The sequence below is a fragment of the Macaca fascicularis genome, chromosome 13 (genome assembly GCF_037993035.2).
Source record: "Macaca fascicularis isolate 582-1 chromosome 13, T2T-MFA8v1.1".
NCBI lineage: Eukaryota > Metazoa > Chordata > Mammalia > Primates > Cercopithecidae > Macaca > Macaca fascicularis.
In genome coordinates this window covers 71,891,540-71,911,016 of record NC_088387.1, presented here as the reverse complement: position 1 = coordinate 71,911,016, position 19,477 = coordinate 71,891,540, and the positions used below count along the sequence as shown (strand labels likewise).

The 19,477-nt window shown below is 33.5% G+C and overlaps 1 protein-coding gene across 31 annotated transcripts in view; it reads right to left on the bottom strand.

Annotated features, from left to right (window-relative positions):
• NRXN1 (neurexin 1) overlaps positions 1-19,477 on the bottom strand; it is a 1,134,169-nt gene that overhangs the window by 154,918 nt on the left and 959,774 nt on the right. For all 31 annotated transcript variants that reach the window (XM_045368569.2, XM_065527617.1, XM_065527623.1 and 28 more), the window contains one exon: positions 19,129-19,300. In XM_045368569.2, coding sequence (XP_045224504.1) covers positions 19,129-19,300 — 172 coding nt within the window. The remainder of the gene's footprint in view (positions 1-19,128; positions 19,301-19,477) is intronic.

Genomic DNA, 19,477 nt, shown 5'->3' with positions numbered 1-19,477 from the left:
CCAGCTAATTTTTTGTATTTTTTAGTAGAGACGGGGGTTTCACCATGTTAGCCAGGATGATTTCGATCTCCTGACCTTGTGATCCGCCCGCCTTGGCCTCCTAAAAAAGTGCTGGGATTACAAGCTTGAGCCACCGCACCTGGCTGAATTTCAGTTTTACACACAGTAAAGACAATGAAGGACAAGGTATTATCATGCTAGGAAATAGAGAAATTTGTCTCCTCTTCATTTGAAACTTTCAGCACTAAAGAGATTAGAGCAGAAAATTTTAAGAGGAAATCTGAGGACTTCAAGTCAATGGCTGCTCTTTGCAAGCCCTTTTTGTCCAAGTGTATCAAAGTAAACCTTTTCTTGGATTGCTCAAACACCTGTGGTCATGGGATCAGTACTTTTGGAGCTATTTCTGGTTCAAGAGACATTCTCATTAGAGTTCCTTTCCAATCAAATCTATCAGGGGCTGACTTAAAAACCTGTAAGTGGCTCAGTGTAACTCAGACTAAGTAGAGATCATCAATTAAAACCCAGGCATCCTAAATAATGCAGTAGGTTCAGAGGAGAAATAGTTAATTGCATAAAATACATCAGAATAAAACTAGGAATTTCTCTACTTCCTTCAGTATTTCCTCTTAAACTTAAGCCACCTGTTATTTCTAGTGGATCTCTAAATGCAGAACAGAATGAAGAGAAGATAAAAGCTACAAAGATATCCTACCAAATTTGAGCTGATGTTCCATTACTAAGGACAATTGGAACTGATGCACACACATGCTCTTCTCCATCTTTCTTATAGCCCAATAGATCTATAGTTAGGCAGTGTCATATCCAAGAAGAGGGCTGAACTAACTAGGCCGTATAACTCCAGTCCGATTAAGACTTCCTCTAACACTTTCTCTGAAGTCTTTTAAATCCAAGTCTTGTTTTGACTTCATTGAAAATAAGCAGTTTGTTGGCATCCTCCACACAAGAACCCTATACATACTTAAAGACTGTTATGAACTCAATTGTTTATCCCCAAATTCATATGGTGAAGCCTTAAACCGTAAGACCTCAGAATGTGATGGTTTCTGGAAATAGAGACTTTGAGGAGGTGATTAACTTAAAATGAGGCTGTTAGGGTGGATCCTAATGTAATCTGACTGGTGTTCTTATAAGAGGAAGACTGGACACACAAAGAGACACAAGGGATACACAGGCATAGAGGAAGGACTGTGTGAAAACCCAGCAAGAAGGTGGATATCTGCAAGCCAAGGAAACAGGCCTCAGAAGGAATCAAACCTTCTGACAACTTGATTTTGAACTTCCAGCCTCCAGAACTGTGAGAGAATAAATTTCTCTCATTTAAGCTACCACTCTGTGGTATTTTGCTATGACAGTCCCAGCAAACTAATATAGAGATAATTTAAAAGTAATTTGAAATAATATACTGTTAGTTTATTCACAGATCTTTGATATTAAGATGTGATAGTATTTTGCTGCCAGTTGCTAAAACAGTCTAAAAGTGAGTACTCATGGATTTGCACACAGAATAAAGTTCTATGTTAATGTCAAAATCATGTCCATTTTAATTATTAATTTTAGTTAAAATGTACTTTGTCCTGTTCTTGTTTTGCTGCAAATCATAACATTCTACATCGCAGTTCTGGTAATTAGTAAAGTTACCAAATAAACTCTACCAATGTACATTTTTACATGACTAAAACTATAAAATAATATTATCTTCATCATGAAATACACATGACTATATATTATATGTAGTTCCATTAATGTATATAGAACAACTTTTCCAAAAGGAAGTACTTAACCTTTCATATCATTAAATGAAATTTCTTGAACAAACAAAACATTTTCTATTACCATTTTCTTCACTTTGTGGTAACTTCACTCCCTGTAACATCTGCTACGCAGATGACTACAGCACTATTAAAAATTTACTGTCAGTGTTAACTTTCCAATTTATGTAAAAAGTCTCAGTGCAAAACAAATAATAAAAGCAACTCTGCATAAGACAAATCCTTACTTATGTTAATGATTACATCAGGAGACACTATCTTATTTAAATATGCTTATATTTTCTTCAGTTTGGAAACTACTGTGAGATCCCAAAAGATACATTGTGTCCACTTCAAACACTCTAAAATTCTAAGTACCAAAGGACAAGCATACATTTATTCACACTAATTTTTAACCTTAGGAACTGCCTGAGGAATTTAAAAAAAAAAAAAGAAAAACTTATTTTGAGAGATTATAATTAATTTTGTGGGGCTTGCTAAATAGTCACGGCAAAAAAAACAGTAACTTTCACTGTTAATGTGGAATGTTTATCTTCTACTCTAAACTGAATGAATGTCTTACACTGTTGTGCTTTTCCTTTGGTGCTTATCACTGAAGAAGAATGCCAATTTCAAGCTCAGCGTTGACATATACCTCAGTAAAGCTGCTCTGCAGCAGGGCTGACTACCTCCACTGAGAATGCCCAGGCACAGTGAAGGCCCAGTAAGTGGATAACTGCATCAGCTGGTCCTAAAACAAAAAGACTTGCCTACTATATGGATGTAATGACCTCAAGATCCCCTATATTTCCTAAGAAATTAGACATAGCTTCACCATTTCCACCTACAAAAACAAACTTATTTTTGGCCTGCTTTCTATATGAAAAAATGCTTACGAAAATGGAGTGGACAAACTTTGTCTATGTCTTTGTCTTCTGCTCTCTTTTGATGTTCCTGGAGCCTATACCCTTAGAAAGAACTCGATCTTGAATTCCAATATCAGTGTCCTTCAAACTCCACTTTCCGTGTTATAGTAAGCAACGCCTGGACTGTCGTGTCACCTAGCTTAGCTCCAGACATTTACAGACGTTTATTCTGGTCCCTTTAGACTATTCCCTGCACTTTAGCCAGAAAATTTATATGAAATCATGTGTTATCTCCAATAGACTATGTGTTTCAAGGGAGTAGTGACCATTCCTGCACTCCGTGCTGTATCCCTAGCATAATAAGTCCAGACACATAGCAGGTCTTAAATAAATATTTCTGAATAAATTACTGAATTCATTGGGATTACATTTCCTCAGTCTCTTGTGTCTTCCACTATCCTTTGCTCTAACATGGCTTATCAATCATAACGAACCTCTGGAATATTTATCAGGCCTAACTCATGCTTCCAATTTCTTTTCCATGATCCAGACTTACTGAATTTGCCTTCTATTCCTTCCAAATTCTGATTTTGCTGGCAAAAACAGATGGTCACAGTAGTGCTCACTTTTTTTAATGCAGTAAAAAAGAGAAGCAATTCGACATTAATATTTAGATACGGAGTCAACTTCCTTCTTGAAACCTGACATAATGACTCTCTGCTAACTATTTGTAGAGATAGTCAACAATTCTAGTTTAGAAATTGAGAATAAAAAAAGGCATAGGCCTGTTAATCTCTTTTTAGGAAGAGTTTGAGCATTCTGATCAGAAACAGATCTCACATAAGCTCTTACACATAAATGAGTGCACTATTAGTTTAATATTTTATCAAGAAAGAAGCAACATGAAGAAAAACAGGCATATTTTATAGCAACTTGGTACTTAATAGAGTTTATGCCAAAGGAGATCAGTGCAATGCATTTTCTTTTTTAGTTTTTGTTTGCACGTTTTTTAAGGCCTGGAAAATATGAGGGTATGAGTAGGATCCCAGCTGTGCCATTAATGACATGTATAACCATCAATGCTTTATTTGGCTAGTCTTTAAAATAAATAAAAAAAATTATAGGTTGCCAGATTTTTGAGGAAGAAATTTTATTTGATTACTGAGCTAAGGGACCCCAACATAGTATATTATCAAGAGTAGATCATTTTTAAAACATTTTATATTATCACTATAATTTAGGTAAAATTATAGTATATGTAGCACTAGATGATATATTCTTCATCAAAAATGAAAAGTTTTCTTTTAATAGCCATAGAAGAAGGAGTTCCCAATTTAAATCTCATGAAATATTGATTTCTTAAATATGTAAAATATAACACACAATTAAGATTTATGGACAAAGGTAGTCAAGTCTATTTGATTTTTATGGAGGCTAGAACATTCCAGATTCCAATATCATGAGTGAACTCATGAACAAGTAGTATATCTTTCCAAGTTTTATCACATTTGTAAAATGGGGATAATTTATGAGGTTACTTTTAAGAATAATATGTAATGTCTGTAAAGCTGCTGGGGACAGTTTCTGGCACATACATATGATGACTACTATTGTTTTTATAGATTACATAGAATCACAGATCCTTAGAAATAAAAACAACTTGAGCTACAATCTGGTGTAATTCCCATCCAATGCAGGATGATTTGATAACCTTGACAAATTGGTCTCTTGAGCTGTATAGAATTAGAACAGAGTCTAAAAGTTACCATAGCTCAGTAAGAGTTGAAGTACATTATCTTTTTTATTTTTTTTTAAATTTATTTATTATTATTATACTTTAAGTTGTAGGGTACATGTGCATAACGTGCAGGTTTGTTACATATGTATACTTGTGCCATGTTGGTGTGCTGCACCCATCAACTCGTCAGCACCCACCAACTCATCATTTACATCATCTTATAAAACTACTCTTGTTCATGCTATTTCTTTTCTAAAGTAAATGTAAAAAGTTTGGAAACAGCATTGTCAAAAATTGTGAATACAATAGATCTTCTCATTTTTATTTGTTTTGGTTTGGCTATACACTGAAATACCCTAATTCCATTCAGTCATTATGCTTACTTTATCAAGTTAGTGGCCTTCTGGTATATTCAAAACACACAACAGTAAAGTTCAAAGTGTGAAACCAAAATGACAATACAATGAAAACACAAACAGATCCAATCCTAGATTTCTTATTGCAAGGACAAGAAATTGAGAACATAATAGTCTGGAAAATGTATTATCAGGAAAATGAGATTTACAAACAATTTATATGTATAGAAACAAAACAGTTAAAATCTGAAACAAACTCCAAAATTAAAATATCTGACCTCACAGAAGGACTTTGAACCCTATTATACATCTTTCTTCATCCATGCAAATTCTATTTGTTCTATAATCTACTTTGATGAGTCACTGAAGAATTGAGGGGCAGGAAAATATATGATGAAAGCAATTTTAAAAAGATAAACCTCTTGGCTGCACACCAGATGGATTAAAATAATGGAGACTGGGGAGGAATATTTAGTGTTTATAGTTGATAACAGGAAAAGAGGCCCAATTGTGTAAAAAGCCTTAGATCATTAGAATAATGTCAGCCCAAGAATAAATGCCTCAACAGGAATAAACTCAACACCTTATCATAATCACTAACTTAGACTGAGTCTAGTTTCTCCAGGTAAAATGCAGGCAGTAGTCTCAGTTCTACCAGTAGGCACTGTGTATTGCAGGAGGTGACAAATGTTCCAGATTGTCTCAAATATCTTGGTTTGTTCCTACTATATAGGAGTAACTATGAATAGTGTTTCTTTTTTTTTTTATCAGAATTGTGTCTGTTTGAATGATAATTTTTATGATCTTCTAATTATTGAATGCCACCATGGAAATTTAAAAAAGAAAACTTCCCTGGATTGTTATAGCTTAAGCAAAAGGCTTGGGCAATCCCAACGTGCTTGGTGACAAAGAAAAAAAAAATCAGCTCTACTTTCAGGAAGTCTGGCTGTGGAAATGCACATGACTTGGAGACCCAAGCACAGACTGTATTTTAGCCTCTACTCGTCTCCTCCACTGGGACTCTGGAGCAGCACCTGCACTCTCTAACTATACACAGTGCCCTGTCCACCAGCTAGCATGGTTTGTCTAATGCTCATTTATTAAATTTCAAATGAATTCCTTAGCACTCAGCCCACATTTTACTCTTCTGTGAAATCAGCCTTGACTACCGAACACCACTCTGTTTTCTAAAATTGTACAGAACATATATTTTGTGCCACTCATTTGAACTGTGTCTTTCTTAGTAATGTCTTCGTAGTGTTCTGCTTGGAGTAGGTTTGGGGACAGAGGCAGTACTAGTAGCACTTACATGTCTGCCAGGGTCAGAAGGAACAATGTTAAGTTTTTGGAAAGGTTTGTCTCCATGTATGTGAACCGAAGTCTGACAGCCAAGAGAAAATAAATTTGTTCCCAGAAAGAAATACAAACGAATACGGGGAGGTTAGTGACTATTGCAATTTCAGGATTGCAAAACTAAACTGTTTTGACTAATAATAGTGGAATTAACTTTTACTTAGCACTTACTATTACCAGGTTTTTAACAATTTTGAACTGTTTTGAAATTAATAACTCAATGAAACGTTAAATGACCTTACAAGGTAAGTACTGTCATTGTCCCCACTTTTTAGATTAGGAAAATGTGGTTAAAGAACTTGGCAAAAAATTTCACATCTCATCAGCGTTTGAACTAGGATTTGAACCCATGCAGTCTGGGTTTTGAATCTTCCCTCTTAAACTTCATGCTAACCTGACATTTAACTTGCATCAAGTTTATAGCATATGTCTGGTTTGATCATTTGATGTGTGGTATATAATCCTATAGCAATTTTAGTCATTAAGAGGAGTATTCAACTTAGACTTCGCACTCACTTCTGCATCTAGATAAAGAATAATGAGCAGAGAGGAAGAACACTATTATGAGAATGCTTCTAATCACAAAGGACCCCCAAATAGCTCTTACAGATCTGAATAGAAGTAATAACCACTGGTATCAGAATCTCAGCACAACAAAGGTCTGAGTGTCATCTGATCTGGTGGGGACCAATAATAATATTTTGTGGATTATTCCTTAGGAGAATTAAGAATTATTTCTTAGGCAGCATTGCATAATCCTACAGAGCACTGGAGTAGGCTTTAGAATGTATGGTGTCAGCAAGTAAATGAATCTCCCTGTGTTTGCTCATTTATCACAAGGAGATACTGTAAGCAGTCTTACAAAGATTTTGTGAGTGTTAATGCAATAATGTTTGTAAATAATGTATGTAAAATAATTAGCATAGTGCCCCATATGGAGTGCCCACTATAGACTGCATGTCTAAGTTATTGTTTCTGACACTAGCTCTTACAAATAGGCAGGAATTTCAAAAGATTCTATGACTGTCTGGAATTTTGGATGAGTTCTGTTACCTCTTCACCCCAATGCTAGCACAACATGAACTTCCTTTATTGAATCAATTTGACAGATGTAACATTCTATCTGAACTCCATTTCCATAAAGCACAGCCCTCATCTAATTATCCCCAGGTCTGCCTTCTACTGTGATTGTGCCCATTCTGCCTCTCTTTTTTACCAAAGCAAATCTTTTCATTTAAAAAAGCTTCCTTTGGTTTGTTTCACCTGTAACCACAAAACGCACTCTCGTCCAAGTCCTCTGCCAAGCTGAGCAATAAAAATAATAAATGAGAGAACTGAAGACTCTACTTGGACCTTTAAAATGCTCCAGCAAAGGTGACCCTGAAAAATTATTATGGCATGTTATCAATTAGGTGACACTATCTAGAAAAATGAAAGCGAAATATTCCTTTATTCTGTCCGATTTGATATCTCATAAATCCTGCTAAAATACTCCTATGGAAATGCATATGGTAATATCTAGACAGGCTTATGTAAGATATATTCTTTTTGGATTCTCAGTGGACATTTTATGTACTAGGGCCACCAATACATATAATATGCCCAAGATGACAAATTACTTCAATAATACTTAATATGAGGAAAGTCTGTCTCAACTTTGTGGGGAGGGGTAAAGTCAGCTGCTTTGTAACACAGTTAAATTCATAAAGCTAAAAACAAAACAGAATTTAAAATGTTTAAGATAAAAGTCTGTCTTTGAGAAATATTCTACCCATGAGACTACATTTGACACAAAATATTCATCATCATAATTTAAATTTTAATATATGGCCTATTTAAAGGCTTCATACTTCAAAAGGTTTTTACATTTATTTTGTCATTCTGTCTTAATTAAGAACCAACTCCAGTATTAGATGAAGTTACACCTTTGGATTGTTAGAAAAATTAGGTTGATATTCTTCTGGAATAAATCTACTTTTCTGATAACCATATGAACATGCCAAAATACATTTTTTCACAACAAATGCATCTGACTTATAGTTACACAAAGGCATTACGTTTTATTAAGTTATTTTTTCTGAAATGTTATATAGAATTGTGTAAAAGGTATGTTTAGGTGGAAATCATTTCTAAACTCTTATTTTTTTAAAAAAAAAATTATAGAATGAGAGTTCTAAATACCTTTCATTCAGTTTTCCTCCTGTTAGTAATTAATTAACCATTAGGCAGTTCTCAAAACCAAGAAATAACATTGATAATAAACAGTTGACTAAAGTATAGACTTTATTTGGTTTTACCAGTTTTTAACTACGTCCTTTTTCTATTGCAGGATCAAACCTAAATCCCATATTGCATTAAACTGCCATGTTTCCTTTGTCCCTTCAGACCTTTTTTTTTGTAATTCATATAGTTGACACTTTTGAAGAATACTGGCCATTTTGTAATATGTTCCTCAATTTGAGTTTGTCATAGTTAGATGGAAATTATGGATTTTTGTTGAGAACATGAATACCAAAGAAGTGAAGAGCCTTTTTTAGCATGAAGGTTCATGAAGTGAATATTTTTTATTACTGGTGACATTTAACTTGATCACTTAACATGATCTGCTGAGTTTTCAGAAGAAAGTTACTACTTCTACTTGGAAGAAATATTTTTAGACTACATAAAGTACTAATCTCTACTCAAAACTTTTTTCACACTTATTTTGGCATCTATTAGGGAATCCCAACTTCAAAAATTTTTACATTGGGATTCTAATGATGACTTCCTATTTCCATCACCCTTCTACATTATTAATTGTAATTTTTCTGTATGGGTGAGCTGTCCCTGCTTCCTATTTATCTATCTGTCTGTATATCTATCTTTCTATCTGTTCAGTTACTTGTTTATATCAGCATGGGTTCATAGATGTTTATTTTACTCTTTTGGTTATAATCCAATGACATGTCTATTAGTTTTATTGCTCAATTTGATCTAGTTCTGGCCATTGGAAGTTTTTTCAGGTTGGTTCTTATGCTCCTTTGTCATGCTTCTCTCTCAGGAGTCAATGAAGTATGCCCTACAGGTCAAATGTATCTACTAATATTGCAAATAAAGATTTATTGGAACACAGACACACCCATTCATTTTCCTATTAGCTATTGTTGCTTTTGAGCTACAATGGCAGAATTGAGTAATTGTGACAGAGATCATGTGGTTCTCCAAGCCAAAGATATTTAATATTAGGCCTTCTATGATGAAAATTTGTTGATCTTTGCTCCAGATGAATTTTCTTTTTTTAATTATGAACTTTCAATAGTGGTCAAAATGTATTTAATTGTTACATCTGAGGTACTTTAGAATTCAGAATCTTGAATGTTTATTTTTCCTATATTCTCCTAACTTCATTAGTTGTAATAATTTTGATGCTAGACAGTTATTATTTTGTTGGAAGAAAACAAAATGGATTATCAGTATTCTGGTAAGTTTAAAATACAAAATCACACAGAATAAAAAAATAATGGTGAGACAAAGGTGAAAAATTATCTAGTAAGAGGAGTGAAAAAGAAAAATTGTCCTCTTGCATGATATAAGTTTCCTAAATACATGCAAAGGGCTCTTGCATGATATGTTTTAAGTTTCCTAAATACATGCAAAGGGCTTTATTAACTTCTTCTCATAATAATGAATGGTAATATGGTAGTTTCCTCTTATTCCACAGTTTCAGCTACCCACAGTCGAATGCAGTCTGAAAATATTAAACGGAAAATTTCAGAAATAAACAATTCATGCCATTTCAGTAAACGGCATGCAATGTAGATAATAAAGTCTTAAATTGCATGCCATTCTGAGTAGCATGATAAAATCTCTGGCCATCCCACTCCATCCCCCATGAGACATGAATCATCCCGTTTTCCAGTGTATCCACATTATATAGTCTGTTAGTCACTTATAAGTAGCCATCTGGGTTATCAGATCAACAGATCACAAGAAGAAGGATGAGGACAGTACAACAAGAAATTTTGGGACAGGGAGAGAGAGAGGAAGAGGCCACATTCACAGAACTTTTATTATGGCATATTGTTATGATTGTTCTATTTTATTACTAGTTATTGTCACTAATCTCTTATTGTGTCTAATTTATACATTAACTTTTATCATAGGGATATATGTATAGGGAAACACATGGTATGTATAGGTTTTGGTATTATCTGTGTTTTCTGGCATCCAATGAGAGTCTTGGAATATATTCCTCAATGGATACAGGGGGATTCTTGTACTTTCCAGAGATGTTATATTGATAGCAATTTTTATCTTTATGATATTGGACACAGTTATTTCACCATCACACTTCACAATCATGACATGATTTACCAAGAGACCTTTCCAAATGAAACTCTTAAAACATGCATTTTGGTTTTAAGGATATTTATTATGTAATGCCCCAGTGTTATAATTATATCAAGCATAGTATTAGTGCTTAAAATAAATTTATTACAAGGATAATGGCATTCTTATGATCCTATTTTGGAGAACAATTGTTTAAAACTGGAAGTACAAAAGTTGGGCTCATTCTGTGAAAAAAGAAAATTATCTGAGCTAGTAAAGGCTACACCCAGAGGGCTATGTCAGTGTTTAGAAGGTTATTAGCAGAAGGTTAGTAAAGGGCAGGCACGTTTCATTGGAAGCATGTTTATTTAGGGGAGGAGGAGGAGGTTCCTCCTCATATGTTCATTACACAGACTTCATTTTTTCCTCCAAAATCTCAATATCCTCAAAGATCACCTAGAGCAGAGGTTCTGAATTCTAAGTAAAAGGGCCTAAGGATGTTAAACTGCAACCCTTAAACATCACATACATAATTTTTTATACAAATGCAGATAGATGTGTATTTTTCTAAAGATAGAATGGTCTACTTTATTGGATTCTCATGGAGGCCGAGATTCAAAGGAAGTTAAGAAAAACTGATTTAGATTAATATCTAAAACTAAATACAGTTCCAAAGCTTTGTACTCTCCATAGGGGCCTTGACACTAGTGTAGGATATTTTGTCCTTTTTGATACTCTGCCTCCTCTTGACAGCACTTCCATTTGTTTATTAGAAATTAAGTGACATTAAAACCAGCTTACTCCTGGCCAGGCGCAGTGGCTCATTCCTAGAATCCCAGCACTTTGGGAGGCTGAGGTGGGTGGATAATGAGGTCAAGAGATGGAGACCATCCTGGCCAACATGGTGAAACCCCATCTCTACTAAAATACAAAAATTAGCTGGGCATGGTGGTACACACCTGTAGTCCCAGCTACTCGGGAGGCTGAGGCAGGAGAATTGCTTGAACCCAGGAAGTGGAGGTTGCAGTGAGCCAAATTCGGGCCACTGCACTCCAGCCTGGTGACGGAGTGAGACTCCGTCTCAAAAAACAAAACAAAACAAAACAACTTATTCTTGAGCTTACAAGATACGCAAAGTGGGTAGACAGTGGACAAATATAAATAGCATGACAGTCATGAGACTTATACATAGTTGACCTTCAAATAATGACATTAAAGCTGAGAAGGAACAAATCACATAGTACAGTTTTAAAAATTGTTCATCATACACTAAAATACTAGCTATTACCCGTTATCATTATAAAAATATATATATAAATATGACTGTGCTATTTAATAAAAGTTCCTGAAGATATAAGAAGTCAGAGTGTTTGAGAAAGTATTAAGAGAAAGGCTTGTCATTGAGTTGGGAATGTGACTTGTTCTTCCATTGAAGTCAGCTAATTATAAACGATATGATAAAAACGAAGATACTTTTAGATAATAGTCAAATTATGAAAGCCACTGTTACAAAATACAAACATTAAAATCAACCAAATACTTGTAAATACCATCTGAAGTTTCCTAAAAATCTACTACTCTTTAAAATGTCATTTATCTGGCCTTCAATGTTTAACTATTCTTATAACTTGTTTCCACCTTATTTGCAAAAAGCTAAATTTTTGCATTGTGGTGACAATTAATTTTTTATATCTGACATGATTAATTCATTGTTTGTAACCAGTAGATAGATTCATTAACCTGATTACCCATATCTTTGGTAAAAAGTCCTTCAAGACAATCTCAGTCAATATCTTTAGCCACACTTACTTAAAATCATGATAATGCCATTCTCCGTTTAACGTGACCGCTTTTCAGGAGTGAGGCCGGTATATCCCTTCATGATGATAAGAACTTAAATTACTAAACAAATTGTATGTTGGAAACAATAATGGCAGACAAGAAGTTAAAGGAGGAAATTTCAAGAAATCATTTAGAAGGGCTTCTATTTCTATATTACAACATAAGATATATTTGGCAAAAGTTCTAGCCTACTTGATATAATATCCTTTACTTTTGTTTTACCATGACTCTTAGAAAACATCTGCATTATCTCTGTTTGCCAGCCTGTGTAGTTTAAATGATGCCGAAACCCATCAAACCATCAGAGAACCTTGCTTTCTCTTTTAACAGAAAATTTAAAAATGCTAAAATGGTTGCCTTACAGTAACTGTAAAAATTCCGATATTTAAAAAATCCAAGTCATCGTTAAAGTAAGAACAAGTGAGAAGTCTGATAATATATCATTTCTTTCCATCTCTTTGCACACAATTTCTCAGAAGCTAAGCTTAGAATTTTAGGAAGATATATTCAATATACTACTTAATAAAAAAGTTCATTATGTTTCATCATTCGGAATAACCTCAGATTCCCAGCAAAACTGAAACTGTTTAAAAAGATAATTAAACAGGAAAAATCAGAGTTTCAGACACTTGTTGAATCTAACATAGCTACTGTATTTGTGGCTTCAGATTTCTCAGTGTATATATATCGAAATAAATATTCATGTAAGTATATTTTGGCTAAAAACTACCAGCAAAAAAATGCTTTGACCTAGAAGTTTAATGAGGGATGTAGATTTATTCTACAACTATTTATTAAGCACCTTCTGTGTGTCACACCCTGATTATTATGTCTTTTGTTGGACTCTAGTCAAAATTGGTTATTAGTTTAAATAATAATTCATTATTCCATATGGTTTATCAGTTTCCACAATACTTATATTTTCACTATTTACTTTTAGAGGAAGGAAAAAAATTTGTCAAAGAGTCCCCATATCTATACATTTAATGAGAACATGGGCAAGTCTTCTTTTAACAAACTTTTTCTCCCAAATGATTCTTAAGTATTCTAATGTTCTAATGGTCCATAATGATTTACTTAATTTGCTAATAAAGTTTCTCCAGTAAAGTTAGAAAATAATTAGTGCTTACTAATGAGTATTTTTGATTCAAAACTTTAGTGAAAACCAAACAACTATGGTTATTTTAAGAAAATCTTTTTTATGTGTTACTATGTTTAAATACTCATAAGATAGTCTTGTATGTGTTATGTGTTTCTGTGGGTCAGCAGAAATAACACACTGTGACATTGACTGATACAGTTAGGATCAATCATGCAAGTAATAACATTTAGTTATGAAGAATAGGCTATGCTATATTTAAAAATGCATCTAATGATCTTTGTATATTTTACTCTATGTTTCCCACACTTCATAAAGGAAGGTGCATAGCTTGTAGACAGGAGTCCCCAAATGTAGTTTTTACTCTGCTACTAACGAGCATTGTGATCTTGAGCAAACTAGTTAGTCTCTTCAAGGTTCCAGTTTGCTCTTTGATAAATGAAGGAGCTGGAAGAGAAGAACATTGAAGTTCCTTCCCTCCTTCAAATGTAATGATCATGTAAGGTAGATTTCTTTAATTACATCATACTTTGAAAAATTAAATTAAACAAATATAAAACAATCATTACATTAAGCAACACTTCAGTAACAACCCTGCAATCTCTAAATATTAGAGTGACTTAAATAAATAATAAATTATTGATGACTTGAATTAAAAATAAACTAATCGATTAAGTGACACTAAAGGTTTGAAATTTGGGGTAATAATCAGTATGACTTCCTGAACCCGGAAATATTTTACCAGCTTTCATGGATGAAAACAGAGTTAAGGTTTAGATCTAATACCCATAAGCTCTTTCAGACAAATTGCATGATCATGAAAAAAGATTTACACCATCTCTATGCAGTCTTAGAGCATTTCTCTCTTTCTCTCAGATCTCCTTATCCCTAAAGGATCTCTTTATCTTACCACTCCAGACCACCATTATCTATTTTCCTTAAACTTAATAGCAATCAAACTCGGCATTCTGAAAGTTAATACATTTTATTTGACATGTTTAGGTTTTCTGGATCCTCCTTATCTCCCATTCAGACCAATTTCTTGGCAAACAGGAATACTAATGTCTTTGACTTCTTTGTTCCTTCCTACAACTGGTTTCCATTTCATTGGTATCTAGTGCTGTCTGGTGACACACAGCAGCACTAGAACATTGAATAATTGTTGGTTAAAAGGAGTGGGGAGGCAGAGAAGGAGAGAGAGAGAGAGAGAGAGAGAGAGCGAGAAAGAGAGAGAGCGCCTAAAATGCAGGAATATCTCTCCTTCTATTAAGTTGTTCATTAGGTTTTACAGTGTATTCTGCATTCATCCTATTTATTTTCTCACATTCTACTTTAGTACTTTATCTTTTGATACACAGATTGTTTAGTAGTTTCCTAAATAGTTTGTCTGTCTCTATCATTTCCTGCTAATCCTTCGTAAATGAATGCATGTTTGAAGAGACCTAAACCTAATGTACTATTGATTTCACAGTCTTACTACACCACTCACTTCAAAATGGTCTCTTCTTCCTTGGAACAAGTTTTCCTTTTATATCTTATTCAGAAATTAGCCAAATATGATATCATAACTCTAGCACTTTCTCACATTTTATATTTTTAATCTTGAACTTTTTTTTGCCTATCTCTGTAACCAGACTGTAAATTTAGTATGTTCCTTTTATGTAGTATATATCCTTTAAATATTTGTTGATTTAATATGTTAACTCAACTATAAAATGAACATTTGACCTTGTGTAGAGTGCAAAAGAAATCTTTTGACACACTGTGGTAGGAAAACAAATTCAAAGGTTTATTATCAAAGATAACAGTGATTTATCAGAAGCAATCTTTAGTCTGGGTAAGCAAGATGATGTTAGGCTTTGTGAATTAATGTTATGAGAAAAGAAAGTCTATTTTTGTTGAGAGAGAAAATTTTGCTGCATAACTGTAATTAGGGACAAATCAGAGATTAATGATGCATTATATTCTAGAGCTTTAACTGATAAGCACCAAGAAATGGCTTTCTCAACTTTAAATGGTTTGTAAAATATTGTCTCTGTACTTTGCTCTATATACAGAAAATAATGGATACTAGGTCTGCTATTCAGAAAATTCAATATTTATTCTAAAATATAAATTGTTGAGTTATAGGAAGATTTCATATACTCAAAAAGAGCATAAAATCTACCTCTACTAATTAGCTTCTCTATGAAAGCCTTCCAGGCAATTACAGGGTAGTACCATTGGTCAATGCTTTGGTTGCTTTTCATTAAAGGTATAGTGTTGCTACCAGACGAATTGCTTCATGTAAAAGCACTTACCACAAAGACCCATAATGGAGGGTTAAGTGCTATACTAATTACTAATTTCAATCCTTATTACCTATATTTTGCAGTACAGGCACTTTAAAGGAACCAAATATAGGCTACTGGTTCTCGCTTCTCTGATTATAGGATTTGGTGGTAAAGGCTTTAATTTAGCTGCTCTTCTAATAAAAATAACTCCCAAAATTAATAAAAAAGAGCCATACCACAAACTGACATAAAATACATATGCTAGACTTTTGCTATTGAACTTGTATTTACAATCACTTTGTCATAAACACTTTAATAGAGTTGACACACACACACTTCAAAATTTGTATTCAGCCATTATGGCACCGTTGCAGATGAATCTCCAAGAGAAAAAGGTATTTGAAATTTTCATGGCTTATTTCCTACCTCAGCATCACACTGAAATGAACACAGAGCAGATGATTAATAAAACATCTGATGACAATGGTGACTCCCCTGAGTTCTTTATATATTGATCATTACCTTTTTATATGTATATATTAAAATCCTTCATATGTGCTTTAATTTTCTTGAGGGCAGACTCTGTGTTTTTCCTTGCTTATATCCTTCAGAATAATTGCAACTTTGCCCACTCTCGGTTTATTTATATTTTCTAAAATATATCTTGGTAAAAGGGCATCTAAAATCTCTGATTAGAAGTTGAAAGTTGTATCTGAAATAACTATATGTAAGGATTTGCTTCTTATTACTATACTGCTCCTTTCTATTTTTAAACATCTTTTACATTGTGTTTCTTATTCTGAACAATTGTTTAATTGGCAAATAAGGTACTATATGCATTAAGCAAATATTAATCTAGAAAAACATGTAGAAATATTTTCTCAAATAATTAATAAGTACTGCCTCAATCTCAGCTACCAGATTCAAATTGGACATTAGTCTGCTACAAGAACACAGGAACCATATCTTTTTTGAACTATACTCAGTACATGATATCTGGTATGTGTACAATCAAATAAAATACAGTAAAATTGGGGGATACAGAAATTTTTGAAAACATAAAATATTTACTAAAATGCAATGATGTTTGGCTAATATATCCTATATTTCTTTTCTACCATCTATGCTTGGGTAATGCATCCTATATTTCTCTTTTAGAGATACATTATGCATATTAATAAAGTCCAAGTATAGATATTTTAACTTAGCTTAACCCAGAATTTCCCAAACTAATTTGAGCATGGGAGCTTAACCCAGAATTTTCCAAACTAATTTCCCAAACTAATGGGACCTTCCCTTTCTCACCATAAGTACTAATAACCTCTAGGTAAAGATACCAGTTTGGAAATTGCTGATAAGTGTTAAAAGTTACTAAATAAAGATAATTTTAAAGAATTAACTATGAACACAAAACCATGCCTTAAGAGGCAAACGCCACACTGCAATAGTAACAGGATTGATCATTTTGCATGTTCAGGTCCACTGTTGACAGCTGACAACATCCCATGAGCAAAGTCTAGACCTTATCCTACTATGTATTTTCATGGCTTCCAGTGTGATGACTTTCTCTCAGCAAATAGGCAGTAATTAATCCATATTTTAGGAAAATTACCAATACATCTTTCTGGAATTTTATTAAGGTTTTAGCTATCACTTTTAAAAGCAAATTTTTAGGCTGGGCATGGTGGCCCATGACTGTAATCCCCGCACTTTGGGAGGCTGAGGCAGGAGGATCACTTAAGGTCATGTGTTCAAGACAAGCCCGAGCAATATAGCGAGACCTCATCTCTACAAAAACCTTTTAAAAATTAGCCAGGCATGGTGGTGTGCACCTGTAGTCCTAGCTACTAGAGAGGCTGAGGATGGAGGATCCTGTGAGCCCAGGAGTTTGAAGTTACAGTGAGCTATGACTTTGCCACTACACTCCAGTCTGGGCAAAAGAGTGAGATCTTGTTTCAAAAAAATTAAACAAAAAAAAAGTTAAATTGATAAAATAAAGAATAAAAATTGAAATTGCACATTTATACCAGGATTTCAGATAATGCAATAATCTGGGATTAGCAGGGGCTATGTAACATTGCATGCATATTTAAGTTACTTGGCTTTAAAATCTTCTATTACTTCACCTTGTTGTATACAGTTCACATAATTGTAGTGTAAAATTGTGATAATTCCCAAGACATCGATTCAGCAAATATTTATTGAGTGCCTACTATTTGCCAGTATTATAACAGGCACTGGACATATTAATTTTCTTGCTTCCTAATTTTGTCATAGAGCAGTTTATAAAATTACATTTAATTCAGCAAATATTTGCAGAGTACTAGGCTTATGGAATAGGTTTGAACTAGGGCTTGAAGATTTAGAATTCTATAAACCAGAAAAGGTCCAGAAGGGCATTACAGATATTTCATTCCACAATTGTGAGTCAGTACTTGAGATATTTGATATCAATTGAATACATTGGTTATGTCATTAAATTACTTCTTTCAAGAACCAAATAAGTCTGATAGAGGAATTTAATATATGTTTTGATTATTATTTTATTGGATAAAATAGAAATGTATTTTTATACTTTTTCCTTATACTGTGTTATAAATTGTGTGCTTTGCAAAAAACATAGTTATATCTAAAGGGGAAAGAGATAAATGAGACAGATACTTTTGGTAACCTATTTTATACTAAAATATAAAGATGATAATGATTGCAGTAAAATACCTTTATACTTTTAATTTATATTTTACTTCAAAACATATTTGTTTTAAAATTGAGGATACATACCACCACAAGTAACACTGTTTAAAATTTCTAATCTACCACCTTTGTTTCAATAACATAATATTGATAAAACTCATTCACAATAAACAAGATAATTTTTATTTTATCAATAATGACTTGACATTTATTTTATAGACTTAAAATGAGTAGCGCTAGTGTCAAAGAATCCTCATGAAACTCCATGGTTATATGAAAGTGAAAACAAACTTCTTTTATGTACATGTTCTTATAACTGCTGATTTATGCTACTATTGTTTTCTCACTATTTCTCTATCTCATGGGATTCCTACACTTTAATGAGTTTCAGCTGTGCACCACCATCTGTGGAACAGTTAGGTCTTATTTTCTCTCAGAAAAAAAAAATAAAGTGTTATAATATTCTTTCCCTTAGTTTTAAATTTTAACTTTGTTACTTTTGACAAAGCCTTTCCTTTGTTTAAATGCAAGGATCCAGTAAAAAGAGCTTTGATATGTTGTGCTTTTTATGTGTGCATTTTTCTGATTTCATTGATGTCCTGAATTTTGAAAACAATAATGTACACCTTCACGTTCTCTTATAAAATGGCATTTGTACACTGTAGCAAGAACAGTTTAGGACAGCATTACATTCACATGACTCTAAAGTCCAATAAATAGTTGATGGTTTCTCAGAAAACCACAATTTGGTGAAACGGACGCAAAACAGTGCTTTTTCTTCCAGTTTGATTTTCATAAAATCTTCCCCCGATACATATTCACTTGCTTACCTGCAGGGTAGCGCTCGATCACTGGCCAGCTGTCCACCTGTAACGTGGCATTGCCACCACTCCTCGTGAAACGAACTACATGGTATTTCCCATCATTAATGATTGCATTGGACTCTTCAATGGCGATGTCATCTGTCCCAACATTAAACTTAACTCCAATTTTTCCCTGGTGCTGTAAGAGAGGAGGGGAAAAAAGAGTTGTATTAAGTTGACTAGTCACCATTTAATAAAGACCACATACAAGGTACTGTTTAAAATTGTGCTTTGGACAACAGCTGTTTTCCTCCAATTTTTACTTCTGAAAAACTACATGTAGTAGAAGCAAGATTCTTGACATTTGGGTAAATTT